Here is a 19,895-nt window from a genome sequence, read left to right as displayed (position 1 = left end):
GACAAAATGAAAATGTTCTAGCTAACAAACTCTTGCTGCAATATCAGCAAGCACAATATTCTCAGCTATAACTGGTATTACATTTTTTTCTACAAAAAGAAAAAGAGTAAATAATACAATTGCAAAGTATCAGAAAAGCTGAAGAATAAAGCCCAACTGATGGAACATGATCTCCACCTCATGCTTGTTGTTTCGGGTGAACAAATCGAGTATACTTTCAGATTGAATCAAATACCAATTAAATTCATGTTAAAAGACATTATAATAGGAGCAAAATACTACTCCACTGTGATATAAAACCTGAAAAGAATGAGGATCCATCCAATTGGAGCTCCAACAAGCTAGAAACAAAGTGGGATTGCGGTCCAAGAACCTGGCTAAAGGCGGATTGAAGAATGTTGCAAGTTGATAAATCATTATAGAGATCTTGATCTGTTGCATCTGAATCCCTGCTTCAGAAGAAGCACTCAATACACTTAAAGGTACAGCACTCAGTAGGCAAAGTGTACCAGCATTTTGAAAATTATTTAAATCCTAGAGATAATCAGAATTTTTTTACTGAAGGTGCTCCATATGGGGAAAGGCAACGTACTATAGAAAAGTAGCACAGGAAAAAAAATACAAGATTGTACCAGATCTATAGTTGAACATGTAGGTCAAACCTTCACCATGTGGGCTTCAGCCAATGAAGAGCTAAGGTCTTCTCTTGACTGAGATCTCCGGCTAGAAAGTGTTGCCTGGCCCCGGTGAGGAGGTCGGAAGGATCCAGCTCCATTGCCAAACTGCATTTGGCCTACAATACCAGATGAATGACTATGAGATGCAACCAAGGGATGCACAGAAGATTCACCAAGCTGTATGCTGCTGCCTCCCAAGACATGTCCCATGCTAAATGGCTGCTGCTCAGAACCACCAATGGTAGGACTGAGTGGTGTTTTTATCCTTCCATCACCTATAACATTAAAGAAAATGAATTGAAGACTCCAAATTCTATTTTCGTGCTTTGTCATGAAAGACTAGCTACGTTCCAATAAATTATGAATCAACCAAATTTGACCAATCCGGTTATGTAGCTAAACAAAATGCTGAACATTTTGAACTTAAAAGGAGACAATTGGTCATGAGATCATCCCTAAATTTCCATCAAATTAGTAACATTGATTAATCAAGCTCACGAAGCCACTGACATGATAAGTCAATAGTTAAAATAGGCATCCACAGAATGATGCAATTGGAATCTTCATGCAGCCTGACAATCTAGAAGTAATTGCTTACTGGTCTCTAATAATGCAAAAGCTAATAGAAACAGATATAACAGCAAGTCACATGGTCCAATGGATTGACTTCAAAGGCACAGAAAAATTTTGTTCAGAACGCATAATATTACATTCTTTAAAAAAAAGGCAGAAGATCAAAATAGATCCATGTTTCTTAACTTGTACACCAACCAACATTAAGTATTAGTTGTCGGGATAATTACAGCACAATCATTGTTCATTTTAAAATAATCCATCACTCGGGTTCCAAAAAAAATGAGATAGAAAACAGTGTAATATCTATTCTACAAAGTGGCAAGCAAGGAAAACTATGTCATGGATATAGTCAAGAGAAGCCAACATCATATCTAGATTATGAACAGCTAAAAGTAACTATGCTCCAGATAGATAAAAAAGGTGACTTTTGTGGCTCAAGTAAAGACAACCAAAACTACCAACAATAGAGAAGCTTACCTGAGACAATAGGACTCCACCGCTGGAACTTGAAAGGAGAAGGGATATTAAGAACAGAGTTTGTCACACTGTTATGCCTGAAAAGTGGGAGAAATGATCTTCGAGAAAATCTTGGCATCCAATTGCTAACACATGATAGTGCACAACAAAGTAGAATAAGTGAGATCAAAAGTACTGCTAGAAGAATAGCTGGATGAATGTCTGTTTGTACTATCTTATAGGCTTGTGGTTCAACCTTACTGGACAATGTTTGTCCAGCCTCCAATATGGCTACACCCAGCGTCCAAGTAATACTACCAGAACCAACAATCACCTGACTATCTTTAATTTGCAGCCCATTTCTCAAAAGAGATGCAACATAAGGAGCCCTAAAGCAATATTGTTCAATAAAAGGTTGTGGTGCAACACTATTCTTAGCAACTTGCCATGTTTTACCACAAAATTCCTGGCCCCTTTTTAGTACATCTCTAAGAGAAGCCTCAGAAGACAAGTTAAAAAATCGAAAAACCACATAGAAACCTGACATGGCATAAAATTTCCCACGTGGATGAGGCAAACCATCACTGAGAGCACAAGGTTTATGTTTACAGTCAACTCCAGAACTAAAGTTAGACCATGCAGACAGATCAACTGTTAATTTTGCAAGTGCACTACATTCCTCCCATTGAGGAGCACCAAGTAGTTCAACAATTGTCCCAGTCCGCCGTTTGCTCATGGTTTTACCTCCGATCAAAGGGCTTCCTTCTAGGTTAACTGAAGTGCAACGAGAACAGGCATATTCCTCCATATAGCCAGTATTTAAGCAAGGATGTTTAAGCTGCAATTTCTTCTCGTTAATAAAATCAGCTGATGTACCCACAAGTTTTCTGAAGAGATGGGCGACAGATTTGTCAAATGCATCATTTAATCCATAACCTGACAGAGAATAAGCACTAAGATGGTGACTAGCAGATGAAATTCTCAAATTTATACTTGTATCATCATGTATGGGTGTCTCTGTCTCAAAAGTAACTTGCAATGATGAACCACCTAGATCAAGTGAACCATATGTTTTTCCAGCTGGCAAGGAACCTAATAAACCCATATGGTAGTTAAGAGCTATCCACCCATAATACGCTTCCTCCATGCCAGATATAATCTTGACCCAATCTCTCCTGCATAAAAATGATGAATTCTTCAAAATGGTCCATGCCTTGTCCAGAAGCCACTCTGAATCAGAACTAGGTAACCTGCGAACTCCAGCTGTAGCATATAGAAACAGAGATGTACCTTTGTGAGCATGTTTTGGTATTTGTTTCTCAGCCCACTGCAGCAGTGGCTGCAAAGAACCCCTTAAGCCAGATTCATTATGAACAAGCTTATCAAAACCAGGCTCTGTTTCCATACGGTGATAAGCTCGGCCACTCTGTGCACTAGGATTCCTTTGAGGACCTTCAGGTAAAGATTTTAATGCAATAGGAAAATTTTGAATGCCATCATTTTGGTCAATAGACCACTTATAAACATAAACCCGAGTGCCAGTACTACCACTATCAAGTATAATGTAATACTGAGATGCTTCTCGTGACAAAAATGTATGGAGGTATACAGAACATAGCAAGATCAATAAGAACAAAAATAGCAATGCAATAACACCTATAGTTGCCCGTACACATTCCTCCCGTTTAGTTGGAGTTGTTGGGGAGGACTTCTCCTTTGAAAAGCTTGATGCTACACGTTCCTTTTGAAGAGCACAAAGAGGCTCTGCATGTCCATAATTCCTATAATTTTCAAGGTCATCCGCCTCCCTTGAATTCAGTTTAGAGAATGATTTCAGATCTTGCAGAGACAATGAAAGCCGCATGATGTTTTCCCCTTCAAGGGATCGAGCAATATAGTATGACTTGTTTTAGCAGGACAATGGATGCAGTACTGCAGTGCTGTTAAATATTATTTGGCTCCAGTTTTGTCACCACCACCAGAAAAATCTGAGGAAGCAATTTGGAGCTTCACCATAAATGATTACATACCTGAAAATGTACTTGTTATACATTACTATGATTTTCAAAATAAAAAATTCGATCAATAAGAACAAGATAAAAGCAAGCATCAAATCAGAAGTTATGCAGCAGAAATATACATTAAGTGGAACCCTGCATAACATGTGAAACTTTCACAAGAGTGCCATCGCTTGACACAGCCAACTGACAAAATAATTTCTAATTCAGAATAACAATGCACTGTTTTTCTTAGACATGTAGAAATAGTTCTTTCTTGCCTAAATGGCATCTTTGACTACTTGTAACAGAAACTTAAGTGGGTCAGACAGGTATAATACACAAGCAACCAACCAATTGTCATCTAAGAATGCAAATGAATAAGGAACCAGTGAATTTCATTCTACCTGTTTTCCAACCCAATTAGCCAAAGATATCCCAAACCTCACTCGAGTACACAAACCACTCGCGAAACCAAATAACAAGTATCCTCATCCAGCTTAAGAGGATCAGATAAGCACAAAACCTAAACAATTGTCATCCCTGTCATCTTATATGAAAATTTAATCAAAATTAGGTAGATCTGATCAAGCTTAATCAGAAGTGACCAGTTTTGATCAATATAATGCAATTTGATAGGCTCAAATAACGGGAAAAGTGAAAAGAGGGCACAAGAGGAAGGGGAAGTAGGAAAAGAAGAGAGAAATCGAGATGAAAAAAATCTAGAAAAAAACTTAATAATTATGATTATGAAACAAAGGAGATATTGCTACTAATGTGTTTGTTATTGGCCATCACCATCATATTTGTGGTCTACCACTGTTGTTGTAATGTCCATCATCTACCATGGGTACACAGAGAGGAAAGCATATCGAATGAGAGAAAAATATCCCTTACTATTAATGCAATAGTAATATACTGCATTAATATGCATACACATTATAACTAATTTTTATTATATATATAATTTATTTCATTATGTATGCCCCCCCAATTTTTTTTTTTTAATCTTTTATGTTTCAATTTCATCCTCCTCCTCCCACACTAAGTGCGACAACATTAGAGTAACTCTACACAGCAGATCTAACGGACAAGAAGTAATTGAGAGGTGACCAAAAACCAAAGTTTGGTCACAAATCTAGCACAAGAGGTGCAATGATGATTTTGGATTTATCCAAGTACCTTGGGGATCTATATTTGGAAGGATCTCGAGGGAGCACTGGAGATCGGTGGCGGCGGCGAAGGCAACTCGGAAATGGCGGAGATCGACGGCAGTGGCGCAGGGATCAAGTGAGGAGGTGCGATGGGAGGAGTGGGCAGAGATCGGAGAGGGAGAGCCGATCAGAGGAGAGGGCGGAATTACACCCAATCTGTAGGGAGGCGGCGATCGAAGAACTGATAGAGACGAGATCGGCCGGGGAGCAATCGCCCCGTGAAGTTGGTAGAGATGCGGATTTGGAGAGAGAGAGAGAGAGAGTGAGAGAGAGAACGGGTCCCAGAAGACATGTTTTTATTACGACTTATTTTAATTTTTCGAGTAACCTTTTTTTTCCACACGCAATTTCCACACCCCGCCAAACTATGTGACAACGATGGATTGGGTCAACCAATTAGTTACTGTGTTTGACCGGGTGCCTCGGCACGCGGGTGCACGAAGTGACACGTCCTTTTTTTTTTATTTAAACCCAAAGAGACCCATTTCTCCACTCGGGCTAAGACAACGGCTCTTTTTTGGGCTCTACGCGGATCATAATCCACATTGAACTCGACCATGAACCAGCTCGTGGGATCCGATTGCTACTAGACTCGATGGATCGGATCTGACCTCAGACCGAATTGGATCCTACCGGAGTCGTACGAAGTAGATCGCAATCAAATTACATAAGAGTTCGCCGTGTTTGATATCTGTTTAGAATCGGATGGATCCTAATTTGTATATGATAATATTTTAATTTGCATAAGCAAAATATGGATTCAGATAATACAATCTTCAAAATTACAGCCTTCAAAACTAACTGTTTCTTGAGTTCAACATGGGAGGCAATCAGTTGCCAAAGAAAGCCAAAACCATCTAACTAATTTAAATTTACACAAAGGAGAATCAAATATTTCCTTAGGCCTCATTTTCTTCTTCTACCTCCTCTTCTTCCTTGGATGATCCTTCTTTTTCCTATCAAATGAAAGAAGCAATAAGTTGGCAATCCAGTAAAAAGAAACAAAAAAAAAACATGTTAATGCATATTGCATGGAATGTGAATAGAACTAAAGTTGATGAACAGTCTAATCACCTCTTCCTCATCTTCCTGATCGTGTTTCTCTACAGCTTTTGCATACTCTTCTTTGAGTTCTGCTGCTCGTACGATGTAAGGTTTCTTTTCCTGATTTCAGACAATAAGAATTTAAGTATAAGTCCAGCCATGAATAATATCACATATAACTCAAAATAGGCCACAAACACTCACTTCATCTGACATGGTCTTCCACTTCTCACCGCCTTCCTTAGACACCTGTTTCAGCCCAGTAAAAATGGCAGAAAGGGGAAACAAAATAAATCAAAGAACCTCCTTTGGGAAACAAACATTAAAAATTATACACACTAAGATGATTGCTTTTTACCACAGCTACACTCTTGTTGTCAGGATTAGCCTCCTTGAATGTCTTCCTAAAATCTTCCCTAAAGTTTCCAAACAGAGGCTTGAATTAATCAATGTTCAACAAGTGGAGGGGGGGGAAAAAAAGGACCATTTTTTCCAGTGAAGTGCTTCAAATGCATAAAATGGTTCAAGTGATACATTGAAACACTTACATAAAGAGGAAGAAGGCAGTGGCTGGTCGCTTGGGGGCACTGGAGTCTTTGGACTTCTTCCCCTTCTTTGCCTTCCTCTCCTTACCTTCAGAGGAAACCGCCCTTTTTCTGCAATTACAAAGAATTGGAACGTGAAGAAGCAAAACTAAATGAGGATATACTAATCGACTGAGGGTGTCGTGTATAAGAATTTACTTCTCCACGGGCTTCTTGGCCTCGACTGCTTTCTCGACAACCTGAGACTCTGTTGTGGCAAACGCAAACAGGAAAGGGCATAAGAGATCATACATGAAATTCTAAATCATCAATCACTGGTAGGCGAAAGATACTACCAAGAGTCATCCTGATTTTGGAATCAAGACTGCAGCTATGCATGTCGATGAGGACGACAGCAACATCCTTTTTGCATGCCTCACTTCGATTGAATCACAGACAAAAGGTAAATTTTGATGCCGTTGACGAAGAGGTTAGATGGTGTCAGAATCCAAATACAGCAGAAGAGGAAGTAAGGGATCATACCATCTGGTGAAGGCGCTCCCGTCCCTTGCGCGCTTCAGTGTGCTGGCAGTCTCCGCCTCCACCCTCTTCCGCGGTCTCGGAGGGTTGGACCTTGATGAACTCCTTCCCATTGATAGACCACGCGAGAGAGAGCGATCGAGAGAGGGATTGGAAATGAAGGGGCGAGAGCAAGATTGGAGAGAACGAGAATAAGGGGCAATATAAAGGGGGAGTTAAGCGGGAGGAGAGAGGAGTTCGAGATTCGCGCGCTGATTTCGTTTCGAGTGTTCGCGGGAGAAGGGCGGAAATTTTAGCGGCACGGGTCGTGGAATTGGGTTGATTCGAGTTTTGCTTAGCTCTTTCTTGGCCGTCGATTGTCGCATCGGACGGCTGAAGTGAATGTGAATGCCGCGAAGCAAATCGAACTGAGCGCGCGCGTTATAACTCAATTAGACACCCGGTCGTACCCGGTCCATCACATGGTAAACCAATTAGATATACCCGGTCCAATCAGATACCTTAGCATGGTTTGATGAAGGCCGTGAAGCGCATGCTCTCAAAGGGGTCGGTGTTTTCTTCCCGTCGATGAAACACCAAATCGACGAACAAGCATCCCAAACTCGACGAGGAGACATCCGGAGCATGTAAGTGTTGTTGTAGACCCTTCTCCTCTTCCTTTGATCAAACTCTTCTTTCTTGATAGTTGTATTCCTGCATCTCGATTACATATGGTAGCGATCTCATGACATTGATCGTAGGCGAATGAATGCCTTCAAGAACCAACCAAGGCATATTGATTCCCGCAGTCAAACCCCAGATTAGCCCTAAATCTTACGATGAAAATTTCCGGCTGCTAGTTCGTAGTTGATGACCGATATGCTGCATCTTGTTGTGCTTTAAGGTTCAGGATATGTTTCTTTTATTCTCTTCATTTTAGGGTTTTCTTATTATCTTACATAGATCGGCTGATTATAATCGCTTCGGTTAAAATTTGTTTCGAGCACTTGATCGGAAGACGAAAGATGAAATCTTTGTCATATTTCACCATTCATATGTCCTCTTGAAGTCCCAACGTTTTCCGCAATCAGTGCCTGGGTGTGTAGAACTGGGTCTTTTGTGGTACTTTTTATGGAAAGCACGTAATTGAATTCAACACGATAATTAGATTGTTCTACAAATATATCTTTGATTTCTTTACCACATATTTTTGGGAACCGTCGTCTATTGACATGACTTCAAGGCCCGCTGTTTTCCCTCTTTCCTTGAGGAGGAGGAGGAGGAGTCTTGTCTATTTATTGTCCAGTTGCATCCAAGCATTCATAAACTTCCAAAGATTTCGATCCAGTAAATTATTTGTGCATCATTTCTCCGATTGGTATATGATTTTTTCATCAGAATCAATACATTAACCAGATGGAACCTTCCTTCATCAGTTTAACAACAGCCATAAAACTTCGTCATTATGGTAAAATAAATACGATGCATGCTGATTAGGCTTGCAGTAACTTTGTGTTGTTAACATCCAACATTTATTCTTCTATTGATAGAAGCCAACAACAGTACCTTAGCCAGTTGGAATCTTTTTTATCTGCCAGTCACTGTAAGATCTCAAACATCTGCACATCGTAGTATTAAACCAGTTGTTTTCTCAAGGCATATGGGGGAAATTGAGCCAAGTTTCATTTGACGAGACCCAGATTGAGGATCCCCCATGAAGTCTGGGGCCATGACCTCTCCTCTGCCTTTGTCAGCAGCACTCTCCCCCAAGCCACCCACCCCTCCCAAGACATCCTCTTGTCCCAGCTGCTCCCCCACTCCAGTATCAGCTTCAGCCCCTTCTCCGCCTCCCACTCGGCCTCCTCATACTTGCCCAGGTTCAGATACACCTGCCCCAGCACCAGGTGAGGCTCCCCCACGAATGGGTTCTTCTCACAGCTTTCAATTAGTAGCTTCTTCACCCTCTCCCACTCCTGCTCCTCCTCTCCGCCAGAACACACAGCTTCCCAGTACAAGTCCCTTGCCAGTATCTGCTCCTTTGCGGCCAGAAGCTTGGTGCAGTTGTCGAACACCGGCGGGATGACCAGCTCAATCTCTTCGTCCCTTTCGCTGCTACACAGAGCTTCTCCGCCTTGCCCTGCTCTTTTCCTCTCCTCCATGTAGATCTCCTCCTCTCTGACTATGAGCGAATACAAGGCGCCCATCTTGGAGATGGAGTTGAGCCACAGGCCTGGCTTCCCTTGGCCCGGCCACAGCGTCGACCAGCTGTTCCCGTGGAAGGTCAGCCGGCCGTCGTCGTTGTCGAAGAGCTTGTCTTGGAAGTCGAATAGCTGGTCGGCGAAGTCGGCCATGGTCATCAGGAGGAAAGTGGCCACCAGCCTTCGCGACAGCGGCACGTCCTCCCCGGTCCTTATGTGCCTGACCTTTATCCCTTCTGGCGGGAGAAGCGTGCGGAGCTTTGCCCGCCACGGTTCGGTGGGGTCGGAGGCACCGCCCTCCCTGGCCTGGCGGAGGGAGTCCTCGGAGAGCGCGAGGTGGTTGGCGAGCTCGGCGTCGGAGTAGTGGAAGAGGAGGTCGTCGTGGATGAGCGGCTGGCGTGGAACGATGCAGAAGAGGTGGATGAGGCGTTCGGCGGGGATGCCGACGAGGTCGCGGACGCGGTCGCGGCCGGTGCCGGGGTCGAAGATGGCGAGGTTGACGTAGGAATTGGAGTAAGCGGAGTGGAAGAGGCCGCAGCGGGCGACGGCGTCGGGGACGCACCAGAGCTTGAGAGCACGGTAGACGTCGGAAAGGTGAGCAAGGAAGGTGCTGTGCTTGTGCCAGCACTCACCGGCGCCGACAGAGCGGAGGACTGCGAGGAGGGAGGGGAGGGAAGGGTCGACGCGCTCGAGCTCGCCGCGCAGGAACGGGCGGGCGGCGTGGAGCAGAGCAGGCAATTCCCGCTTGGGTTGGGAGGAGGAAGAGTGCGAGTTGCCGGACGGCATGATTGGGGAGCCCGTACCAACCGATCTTCTGGTGGGATGGGTGGAGGATTAGCGTTACCCCAAAGTAAACGCTAGAGGCTGCGGAGACGAGAGAGAGAGAGAGAGAGAGAGGAGGGGGATAAGGACGAGAGGACGGAGTCGAAACTGTCGGTGTTATTCGTTCCAATCTGTTTGCAGCACGTTAGCGAGATTCGTTCCCAGCTGTGCCGCATGAAACGGAAACATGGGTTACGCCACATGTCCTCTAAACGAATGAATGCACTCGCGGCTATAACAGACGACATTAAAAATTAGTATTTACCACCGCAAATTGGTATTTATATGTATATATATTCTTGTAAAATTCAAATTTATAGATATTGATATGACAAAAAATGGCAGACTCCGCTCCTGACGATGTCGTCCGCACGTGAACAGGCGCGGCGCCCCAGGGGGGCAATAAAGGTAACGATCTGTGCCCGGACGTCAGTCTCACTGGGCGCACAGCCCTCTCGGTTGATCCAGCACAGTCGGATGAGACAGAAGCGGGTAACGGTTGAAGCTCGCCCATACCCTACGATTCCTCGGTCTCTCACGCAACCTCCTCGACGATGTCGGACGCCATCAGAGATACGACCCTGCCCCGACGGGATGGCGCGCCCGGTAATGCCAAGTTCCCCTATAAACGTCCCCTAGCCGGAGGGACCAGAAAAAAAGGAAAAAAAGGGAGAGAACTCTTCTTCCTCCAAAAAACCCCCCGTACCCTTCTCTAACTTGATCGTCGGAGGGGTCGGGTATAGCACCCCGACCCGACCTTTGTGCAGGTGCGAAGCCTTAGGAGATCATTGCCTTTGGAGATTCAGTAGGCTCGAGGGGCGCCCACGGAGATCACCACCATTCAGACCCCCGAACAAGCCGCGACGACCCCCCGGGTCACGGCTAAGAAAAAGGTGTTTACACTAACATATTGGCGCTAGAAGGAGGGTCGGTCCGAATGTCGAGCGATCAACAGGTCCGCTCCGACGAACCCCCAGCCGTCGGGTCGCGCTCGACCGACGCAACGGGAGAACATCCCCTGCAGGAGGGGGTTCGAGACGAACGCCCCGCTGCGATCTCGGAGCGATACTGGCGATTGTTCAACGACCCGGGTCTATCGCCGCCCATCGGCAATCCCGGTGGCCCGTCGCCCGTGCCACCTGAAGCCTTCTACGACCTCGCACACCAGGTCCGGGCTCTTACGGGAGTGATGCAGACCATCATCCTGCTGGTCTCTCATCCGACGTCTTCACACTCAACCCTACCTCCACAACGGCAACGGTCTGCCGCCCAGACCCACGCACCGCTTCTCGAGGCTCCCGCTTCACCTCCGGGCCAGTCGACTCGACCCGGGAGCCGAGGAGCGGAGGATCCAACGGCGCACTCGACACCCGTGGCCCCGCTTTCAGACTCGGCGGAGGGCTTGTGGGCCTAGCTGCGCCTCGTAGGCCACCGACTGGACGAGGTGCAGCGAGAGGTTCGCAGGACCAGGGGAGACCCGGCGGCCGAGCAACACCAGGGGTCCCCTTTCACCCCCGAGATTCAAGAGCAAGCGATCCCGCCTCATTTTCGGCTCCCTTCATTGGACGCCTACGACGGCGCCACCGATCCAGCGGACCACGTAGCTGCTTTCCGCGCCCAGATGGCGCTGTACGGGACGTCCGACGCCCTGATGTGCAGGGCATTCCTGACAACCCTGCGAGGCTCAGCTTGGGCGTGGTACAGCAATCTAAAGACCGCGACCATCGCCTCTTTCGACCAGTTGGCCAAAGACTTCGAGCTTAACTTCCTAGCTCACGCCAAACCAAAGCCATCGGTGGCAATGCTCCTCGGGCTCAACCAGAGGGAGGATGAGCCCCTTTCCCACTTTGTGAACCGCTTCACTACACAAATTCGCGGGCTGTCTGATGCTCACCCTTCTTTGATGATGCAGGCGTTCATGATGGGCCTGCGGCCTACCAGATTCTTTTGGTCTCTGGTGGAGCGACCCCCCACTTCGGTACCAGAAATGTTGCAGCGCGCGAACCAGTTCATCGCTGCTGAAGCATGGATGGTCGGGAGGCGCGACGAGCGCAAGAGGGTTAAGCCAGAGCAGCCCTGGCAACAACAGCCCGCTACCTCCCGGCGTAGGGCTGACGGACTCAACGATGCGGTACCTAGGTCCCCTCCCCCGGGCCTTAACTCCTCCCGGACCGAAATATTTCTCCACATCAAGGAGAAAGGCCTTCTCAAAGACCCCCACCCGATGAGTAGCCCGCGCGAACTCGCAGACCGCTCTAAATACTGCCATTTTCACCGACAGCCCAGTCACGACACCGAGCAGTGTCGAGAGTTAAAAAGGCAAATTGAGGAGCTCATCCGCCAAGGGCACCTCGGCCCATACCTCCGGCCAGATAAGGAGCTCTCACCGCGCCCGGAGGGTCCCATCGAGCGACACATAGACGTCATAACTGGTGGACCCGCGTTCGGAGGGAGCTCCGTGATGGGCGGAAAGGCATACGCCAGGGCCTCCATGGCCGAAGCTTCCAAATATGAAAAAGGGCCCGAAGTCACTTTCCCGACCGGGGGACCTGAGCTAGCCGAACATGATGACGCGCTGGTGATATCAGCCAGAATCGCCAACGCGCAAGTGAGAAGGATCATGGTCGACACTGGGAGCTCGGCCGACATACTTTATTGGGATGCCTTCCAGAAGCTCAGCCTGGTCAGGGAGAACATGAAGCCCGTATGCTCGACGCTCACGGGGTTTACCGGTGCCTCAATCTCGTCACTAGGGGCTGTCACCCTGCCCCTAACTTTGGGAGTTTTCCCAAAAACCAAAACAGTGATGACTTCCTTTCTGGTGGTCGACCTTCCCACGGCGTACAACGCCATCCTCGGACGACCAACCCTCAACAAGATTCGAGCTGTCATCTCAACTTACTATCAAACCATCAAATTCCCGACCCACGATGGGGTCGGGGAAGTAGCGGGAAACTCCTGGGAGTTGAGGCGCTGCTACTTGACTGCCATGACGCTAAACAAAAGAGCAAGGGTCCAATCCCCGCTGGAGGACCCCCGGGAGGGAAAAAAGCCGACTCCCCGCCCCGAACCAAGGGAATCCACCATCGACTTGTCGCTAATCAAAGGCAGGCTCGATCAAACAATCAAAATCGGGTCGGGACTACCCGAATTGGAGCAACAGCAGCTCGTTGGCCTTCTGCAAGCCAACGCCGACATCTTCGCTTGGACGCCATCAGACCTAGTAGGAGTCCACCCAGAAGTCGCGCTGCACCACCTAAACATCTCGTCCGACGCCCGTCCGATAAAACAAAGACCCAGGCGGCAGGCCCCAGATCGGCAACTTGCCATTCGAGAAGAGGTAAACCGACTTCTGGCGGCCGGTTTCATAGAAGAAGCCAGGTACCCACAATGGCTCTCCAATGTAGTCCTTGTCAAAAAGCCTAATGGAAGCTGGCGGATGTGCATTGACTACACTAGTCTCAACAATGCATGTCCGAAAGACTGCTACCCCCTACCGAAGATCGACCAGCTAGTCGACGCCACAGCCGGCCACGCTCGTCTCTCGTTTATGGATGCCTTCTCGGGGTACAACCAAATCAGGATGGCACCCGAAGACCAAGAACACACAGCCTTCCTCACCGAGCAAGGGGTATACTTTTACAAAGTCATGCCGTTCGGGTTGAAAAATGCCGGGGCCACGTACCAGAGGACGGTGAACAGGATGTTCGCCCATTAAATTGGACGAAACATGGAGATATACGTCGACGACATGATCGTGAAGAGCCGAACAGCGGAGGCTCATTCTTCCGACCTGTCTGAAACATTTGACACCCTGCGAAGGTTCGGCCTGTGCCTCAACCCTGCCAAGTGCGCCTTCGACGTAACCTTGGGAAAATTCCTCGGATTCATCATACACGAGAGAGGGATCGACGCCAACCCAGAAAAGGTCTAGGCTATCATTGACATGCAGCCTCCTCGAACGATTAGAGACTTGCAACGCATTAACGGGAGGCTGGTCGCCCTATCGCGCTTCCTTTCCTGATCGAGAGATCGCTGCCTCCCCTTCTTCAAGGCCCTGAAGGATCCAAAAAGCTTCCAATGGACGGTGGAATGTGAAAGGGCCTTCGAACAGATGAAGCAACACCTGGCCAACCTCCCCCGACTCGCTTCGGTCTCCCCAGGGGAGAAATTGGGTCTTTACCTCGCCGCCTCACGGCACGCGGTCAGTTCGGTTCTGGTCAAGGAGAACTCCAGCGACCAATTGCCGGTCTACTATGCCAGCCACATGCTGAGCGGGCCAGAGGGACGCTACCCGCCGATCGAAAAGTTGGCGCTGGCGCTCGTGCTATCGGCACGAAAGCTCCGCCCTTATTTCCAGGCCCACTCGATAGAGGTAATAACTGACCAGCCACTTCGGCTTGTTTTGTCTAAATTCGATGTTGCAGGGCGTCTTCTCAAATGGGCAGTGGAGCTTAGCGAGCACGACATACGCTACATACCTCGGACCGCCATCAAAGCCCAGTCCGTGGCCGACTTTATCGCAGAGCTGACCCCGATCACAGGTGAAGAACCCGAACCACCTCGTGAGACATGGACTCTGCACGTAGACGGATCGGCCAACGCAAAGGGCGCCGGCGCAGGGCTGGTGCTGGTTACACCTGACGGTCGCTCGATCGAGCGTTCCTTCTGCTTCGGGTTCAGAGCCACCAATAACGAAGCAGAATACGAAGCTCTCCTAGCGGGGCTCCAATTGGCACTGGAAATGCGGGTATCCGACATACACGTCCTCACCGACTCGCAGCTGGTGGCTGAGCAGCTCGGCGGCGGGTACGAGGCCCGGGACCCGACCATGGCGAAATATCTGGCACAGATAAAAAACCTCGCCACCAAGTTCGCCCATTTTAAATTATCAAGAGTTCCCAGGAGCGAGAACCGGCGAGTCGACACTCTAGCGAAACTGCATCCGGTTCGGCTCCCTGGGCTCAACCCGGGACCGAAGAGCCCCTTCGCCGGGCCATAGAAATCGTCACCACGGTCACAGACGGCGCACCAACCACGTGGGTACAGGAGATGCTGCGCTTCAAGCGGGACGGGACCCTGCCCCACGACGGGACCACGACTCGACGTTTGCGTCGGACGCAGGCGTGGTACTCTGAAGGAGGACGGCTATATAAGCGGTCCTTCTCGCGCCCCTTGTTACGTTGCCTGGAGCCCAACGAAGCCCGGACAATTCTGTCCGAGATGCATGAAGGGACTTGCGGGGAACACATAGGCGAACGAACCCTGGCGCACAAGATACTCCGACAGGGGTACTATTGGCCGACCATGCGCCAGGACGCAAAAGCTTTCGTGCGGCGATGCAGCTCATGCCAGGAGCACGCCCGCACCGCCCGACGGCCGGCGGTCATGTTCACCCCCGTCGACTGTGCCTGGCCATTCGCGCAGTGGGGGCTGGACATACTCGGGCCTCTCCCACCCGCATCCGGGCAGCGAAAGTACATCATCGTAGGAGTGGACTACTTTACCAAGTGGGTCGAGGCTGAGCCCCTAGCAACCATTACGGAGTCACAGGTAGAAAAGTTCGTATGAAGAAACCTCGTAACTCGGTTTGGCCTGCCCCAGTCCATCGTCACCGACAATGGGCCTCAATTCGCCAGCAGGAGGTTTCGGGAATTTTGCGCTAAGCACAAGATTCAGCTGAGGTTCAGCTCAGTGGCCTACCCCCAGGCGAACGGACTGGCTGAAGTAACCAACCGGTCCCTCATCGACGGCCTCAAGAGAAGGGTGTCCGCTGCCCGGTCGGCTTGGGTCGACGAGCTCCCGAGAGTCCTATGGGCGCTACGCACTACCCCCAAGACCCCGACGGGGGAGTCTCCCTACAGCCTCACGTTCGGGACCGAGGCCGTACTACCATCCGAAGTAGCCGTCCCGACCCCGCGGACAGCAGGCTACAGCGAAGAGACCTCAGGTGAAGGGCTTCGATCCAACCTGGATTTGCTCGAAGAAAGACGGGTTGACGCACACCGGAAAACCCTTTCTTACAAAAGAGCCGTAGCGAGGGTCTACAACCGGAGGGTACGACCCCGATTAATAAAGCTAGAGGACCTGGTCCTGCGCAAAGTCGAGGTCAACCACCCGACCCAAGTAAGGGGAAAACTGGCCCCGAAGTGGGAAGGACCCTATCGGGTCATCGGAGTATCCCGACCGGGGACGTTCCGGCTCGCAACAATGGATGGCGACCCCGTACCCAGGACTTGGAACATACAGAACCTTAGGAAATACTTCGTCCGAAGATGTAGACACTACGAAAACACCGAAATCGAAAAAAAAAAGGTCATTTTATTTCAAAAGGGGTACAGGGGCTTAACCACAAGGAACAGACCGACCCATCACACCCTTAAACCCGACTCCGGCCTACAAAGGCTAAACTCGTCACTTTCCTGGAGTCTTCGGGCGGTCGTCGAAGGGCACGTCCTCCGGCATATCCACCTTCAGGTCCACGGGATGAGAGGCGAACGGATCCCTTTCCACCTCGGAGCCAGGAGGGCATGAGCGAAAGCGACCTAGGGCAATTCTATATCCATACTCGTAGGATACTCGCCCCATTCGGATCAATCCAAGCTCGAAGTTCTCGGACTTCTTATAAACTTCGATCGCCTCCTTGTCCTTTGACGGGCGAAGGCGAGTCTCCTCGGCGAGCGTATCGGAAGTAGCGCGGGCTTCAGCCTCGGCCTTCTCCGCCCTCTTGGTAAGGCCAAGCACCTCCGACTTCGATATGCGAAGCTCGGCCCGATCCAAACGAAGAAGCTCTTGGAGTTCCTTGAGCGAATTGGCCGACTGCTCGAGCTCTGCCTTCAGACGCGCCACCTCCTCCTCGGAGTCAGTTGCGCGCTTCTCCGCGGCCGCTATCGCCTCTGGGCCCGACCCGGCCCGAACTTCATTTAGCTGATGGCACAACTCAGAGTTGCGCTCGCTGAGGTTCCAGATTACCTGGCCGGCGTCACGCACTCGGTCCATCAGTGCCGTCGAATAGTGGAGGCCCTGCCACAGGAAAGGGAGGGTCACCGCACAGTCACAAGGACGCCCGGAATTAGCAAAACACTTACTAGTGTCAGAAACCTCCCCGCCTTGTTGAGCATGGCCTCCGAGGGCAGGGTGTATAGGTCCCGAGCCAGGTCGGGGTGGAGCACACCTCGGAGAAAAGCAGCCGAGGGATCTCCCCCGGCCCACACCTTGTCCCCTCGGGACAGCCCCTGCCAGCGGGCGACTAGCGGGTCGGAAGCCTCCCCCGGTGGAAGCTCGCCCATCACTAACGACCACAGGGGCTCGTCGACCCCCGTGCGTAGCCCGCACAGGTCGTCCACCGTAGGCAGGCTCGACCTCTTCCCGGCCGCCCCTTGACTGGGCCCATCGACTCGGGAAGGCCCCTCGTCTCGAATGGCCCGCTTTGCGCCTACGATTTTTAAGGGGGCGGCCCCCGCCTTGGCTTTCCCAGGACCAGCTGTCTTTGCCTTCTTTGACGGGCGCCCCTCCGGAATCTCTAATGGAGCGTCCGCCGAGCCGGGCAACGGGTCGGCGGAGGGGCGCGGAGAGGAAGCAGCGGACGGGCGTGGGGAAGGAGCCGACGACGAGCGACCACCGCATAGCGACAGAAGCTTCATTCCTGCAGAAGAAACAAGCAGACAATCACGACCTGTGAAAACAAACAAGACACGGGGAACACCCGTTATAAACATACCCCCAAAAGCCGGGCTAAGACCCGCCTCAGCTAGCCACTCCTCGGTCATAGCTCGGATAGCCTGAGAACCGGGAAGGATTTCCCGAAGCCTCTCCAGGTCCCGACGCTCCTCGTCGCTCAAAGGCGAGACTGTGTTATCTATCACCCTCACCGCCCACCGAACTCCGAAGCCCCAATCCTTCGTCCAGCTAACGTAGAAAAATCGCCCCTTCCACCCTTTGTTGTTCGAAGGGGCTCCCCCGACGCGAAAACCAGCCCGGGCTGACACGAAATAGCCCCCCGGCCCCTTCAAAAGGCGAAAACAAGAAAGAAAGAGGTTTCGGGTAGGGGTGATGTTAGCGTAATCACATTCCCCTAAGAACGCTACTAGGTAGCGCCATGAGTTAGGCGCCACCTGGGAAGGCGAAATCCGCCACAAAGAAAGACAGGAAACAATGATAGGGTGAAGGGGGAGGCGCAACCCCGCCTCTAGGGCATCTTGAGTCAGCGCGAAACCTCGGGGGATCGGGTCGTACGACCGCTGCCTCGGATCAAGCGCAACAAGGACAAACTCCTCCGGGATGTGATAACGCTCTCGGAGCTTTTCCAGCGACGACTCGCTCACCACCGAGTCGAGGTCGTGCGGCCACATTAGAACCTCAAGGGCTCGCATCGCCTCCTCGTCGGGAGAAGGCGGAGGCATGCACTCCCGGACTCTATCAAAGGACAAGGGTGAAGAGACAGGCGAGAGGGACATCCTTACCGGCTTTGAAACGAACAAGAGAGGCGACAAGAGAGCGACTGGGGAAAGACGACGTAGAGGAGGAGAAGGTGCGATAGGAGAAGGGACGACGAGGGCCGGGACTCAGCAGCAAGAATCATAAAACGGCCCACGTGCGCCATAGGAAAAATCCCTCCAAGAGAAACGTCCCTTCGTCTCCCCATAGCGGCCGACAGCTCATCCGCACACTCACTCGTCGCGTCATGTCAGGGGAGGCCAACGAACACCCTGTCATAAATGCGGACCCAAGGACACTGCAGGGAAAAGCATGGAGAACGGCCACTGCGATTCTTCGATGCCAAAAAAGAACGACAATCTTTCCGCAAGCCACTTCCCGAAGGCTCTCAAAGCACCAGAGGTCCTCGGCCAGCCCGCCCGAGACATGCTCCTCGGCTGCGTGCCCCCGAGACCACCTCCTCGGCGCGGCCAGCCCGCCCGAGACGTGCTCCTCGGCCGCATGTCCCCGAGACCACCTCCTCGGCGCGGCCGGCCCGCCCGAGACGTGCTCCTCGGCCGCGTGCCCCCGAGACCACCTCCTCGGCGCGGCCAGCCCGCCCGAGACGTGCTCCTCGGCCGCATGTCCCCGAGACCACCTCCTCAGCGCGGCCGGCCCGCCCGAGACGTGCTCCTCGGCCGCGTGCCCCCGAGACCACCTCCTCGGCGCGGCCAGCCCGCCCGAGACGTACTCCTCGATCGCATGTCCCCGAGACCACCTCCTCGGCGCGGCCAGCCCGCCCGAGACGTGCTCCTCGGCCACGTGCCCTCGAGACCACCTCCTCGGTGCGGCCAGCTCGCTCGAGACGTGCTCCTCGGCCGCATGTCCCCGTGACCACCTCCTCGGCGCGGCCAGCCCGCCCGAGACGTGCTCCTCGGCCGCATGTCCCCGAGACCACCTCCTCGGTGCGGCCAGCCCGCCCGAGACGTGCTCCTCGGCCTCATGCCACCCAAAGCGCCTCTGCGGCGCGGCCTATTCGCCTCGGACATATGTCTCGATCATGAACCGCGAAGAGACCACTTACAGATCGAAGCCATGCCTCGAATCCCTTCCACCCAAAGCCGAGCCATGGCTTCCTTTGGGGGGGGGAATATGATATGACAAAAAATGGCAGACCCCGCTCCTGACGACGTCGTCCGCATGTGGACAGGCGCGGCGCCCCAGGGGGGCAATAAAGGTAACGATCTGTGCCCGGACGTCAGCCTCACTGAACGCACAGTCCCCTCGGTTGATCCAGCACAGTCGGACGAGACAGAAGCGGGTAACGGTTGAAGCTCGCCCATACCCTGCGATTCCCCGGTCCCCCACGCAACCTCCTCGACGATGTCAGACGCCATCAGAGATACGGACCTGCCCCGACGGGATGGCGCGCCCGGTAATGCCAAGTTCCCCT

The 19,895-nt window shown here is 51.1% G+C and overlaps 3 protein-coding genes across 5 annotated transcripts; all 3 read right to left on the bottom strand.

Annotated features, from left to right (window-relative positions):
* Positions 1–388: 388 nt before the first annotated feature.
* Positions 389–5,182, bottom strand: LOC135617493 (probable apyrase 7). 3 transcript variants are annotated; one of them, XM_065117781.1, is made up of 4 exons: positions 4,889–5,182; positions 1,731–3,739; positions 633–952; positions 389–534 (listed from the first exon to the last, which is right to left on the bottom strand). In XM_065117781.1, exons 2-3 carry the CDS (start codon positions 3,571–3,573, stop codon positions 657–659), a joined length of 2,139 nt encoding a protein of 712 aa, XP_064973853.1. In that variant the 5' UTR covers positions 3,574–3,739; positions 4,889–5,182; the 3' UTR covers positions 389–534; positions 633–656. The 3 variants fall into 3 exon arrangements, with proteins under 3 accessions (XP_064973853.1, XP_064973852.1, XP_064973851.1); XM_065117780.1 differs by having other exon boundaries at positions 389–449; XM_065117779.1 differs by having other exon boundaries at positions 389–952.
* A 476-nt stretch (positions 5,183–5,658) lies between these two features.
* LOC103973208 (high mobility group B protein 7) lies at positions 5,659–7,203 on the bottom strand. The gene is made up of 8 exons (XM_009387709.3): positions 7,032–7,203; positions 6,845–6,927; positions 6,708–6,756; positions 6,513–6,620; positions 6,323–6,380; positions 6,169–6,213; positions 5,995–6,084; positions 5,659–5,876 (listed from the first exon to the last, which is right to left on the bottom strand). The coding sequence occupies exons 1-8, from the start codon at positions 7,139–7,141 to the stop codon at positions 5,820–5,822; spliced, it is 600 nt and encodes a 199-aa protein (XP_009385984.2). The 5' UTR covers positions 7,142–7,203; the 3' UTR covers positions 5,659–5,819.
* Positions 7,204–8,435: 1,232 nt separating this feature from the next.
* Positions 8,436–10,126, bottom strand: LOC135617492 (uncharacterized). Its single transcript, XM_065117778.1, has one exon. The coding sequence runs from the start codon at positions 9,989–9,991 to the stop codon at positions 8,690–8,692; it is 1,302 nt and encodes a 433-aa protein (XP_064973850.1). The 5' UTR covers positions 9,992–10,126; the 3' UTR covers positions 8,436–8,689.
* Positions 10,127–19,895: the final 9,769 nt, after the last annotated feature.

This window comes from Musa acuminata, chromosome BXJ2-7 (assembly GCF_036884655.1).
Source record: "Musa acuminata AAA Group cultivar baxijiao chromosome BXJ2-7, Cavendish_Baxijiao_AAA, whole genome shotgun sequence".
NCBI classification, from domain to species: Eukaryota; Viridiplantae; Streptophyta; class Magnoliopsida; order Zingiberales; family Musaceae; genus Musa; species Musa acuminata.
The sequence above is the reverse complement of the archived record's forward strand: the minus strand, read 5'-3'. Positions and strand labels throughout refer to the sequence as shown.

What these genes read in the sequence shown, in the direction of transcription:
- LOC103973208 (XM_009387709.3), bottom strand. Translation starts at nt 7,141, where the DNA reads ATGGGAAGGAGTTCATCAAGGTCCAACCCTCCGAGACCGCGGAAGAGG. An exon ending in CAAAATCAGGATGACTCTTG is followed by an intron (nt 6,757 to 6,844) that starts GTAGTATCTTTC and finishes TTGCCACAACAG; the next exon opens with AGTCTCAGGTTGTCGAGAAA. An exon ending in ATCAGGAAGATGAGGAAGAG is followed by an intron (nt 5,877 to 5,994) that starts GTGATTAGACTG and finishes TTCATTTGATAG; the next exon opens with GAAAAAGAAGGATCATCCAA.
- LOC135617492 (XM_065117778.1), bottom strand. Translation starts at nt 9,991, where the DNA reads ATGCCGTCCGGCAACTCGCACTCTTCCTCCTCCCAACCCAAGCGGGAA.
- LOC135617493 (XM_065117779.1), bottom strand. Translation starts at nt 3,573, where the DNA reads ATGCGGCTTTCATTGTCTCTGCAAGATCTGAAATCATTCTCTAAACTG. An exon ending in GTGGAGTCCTATTGTCTCAG is followed by an intron (nt 953 to 1,730) that starts GTAAGCTTCTCT and finishes TTAATGTTATAG; the next exon opens with GTGATGGAAGGATAAAAACA.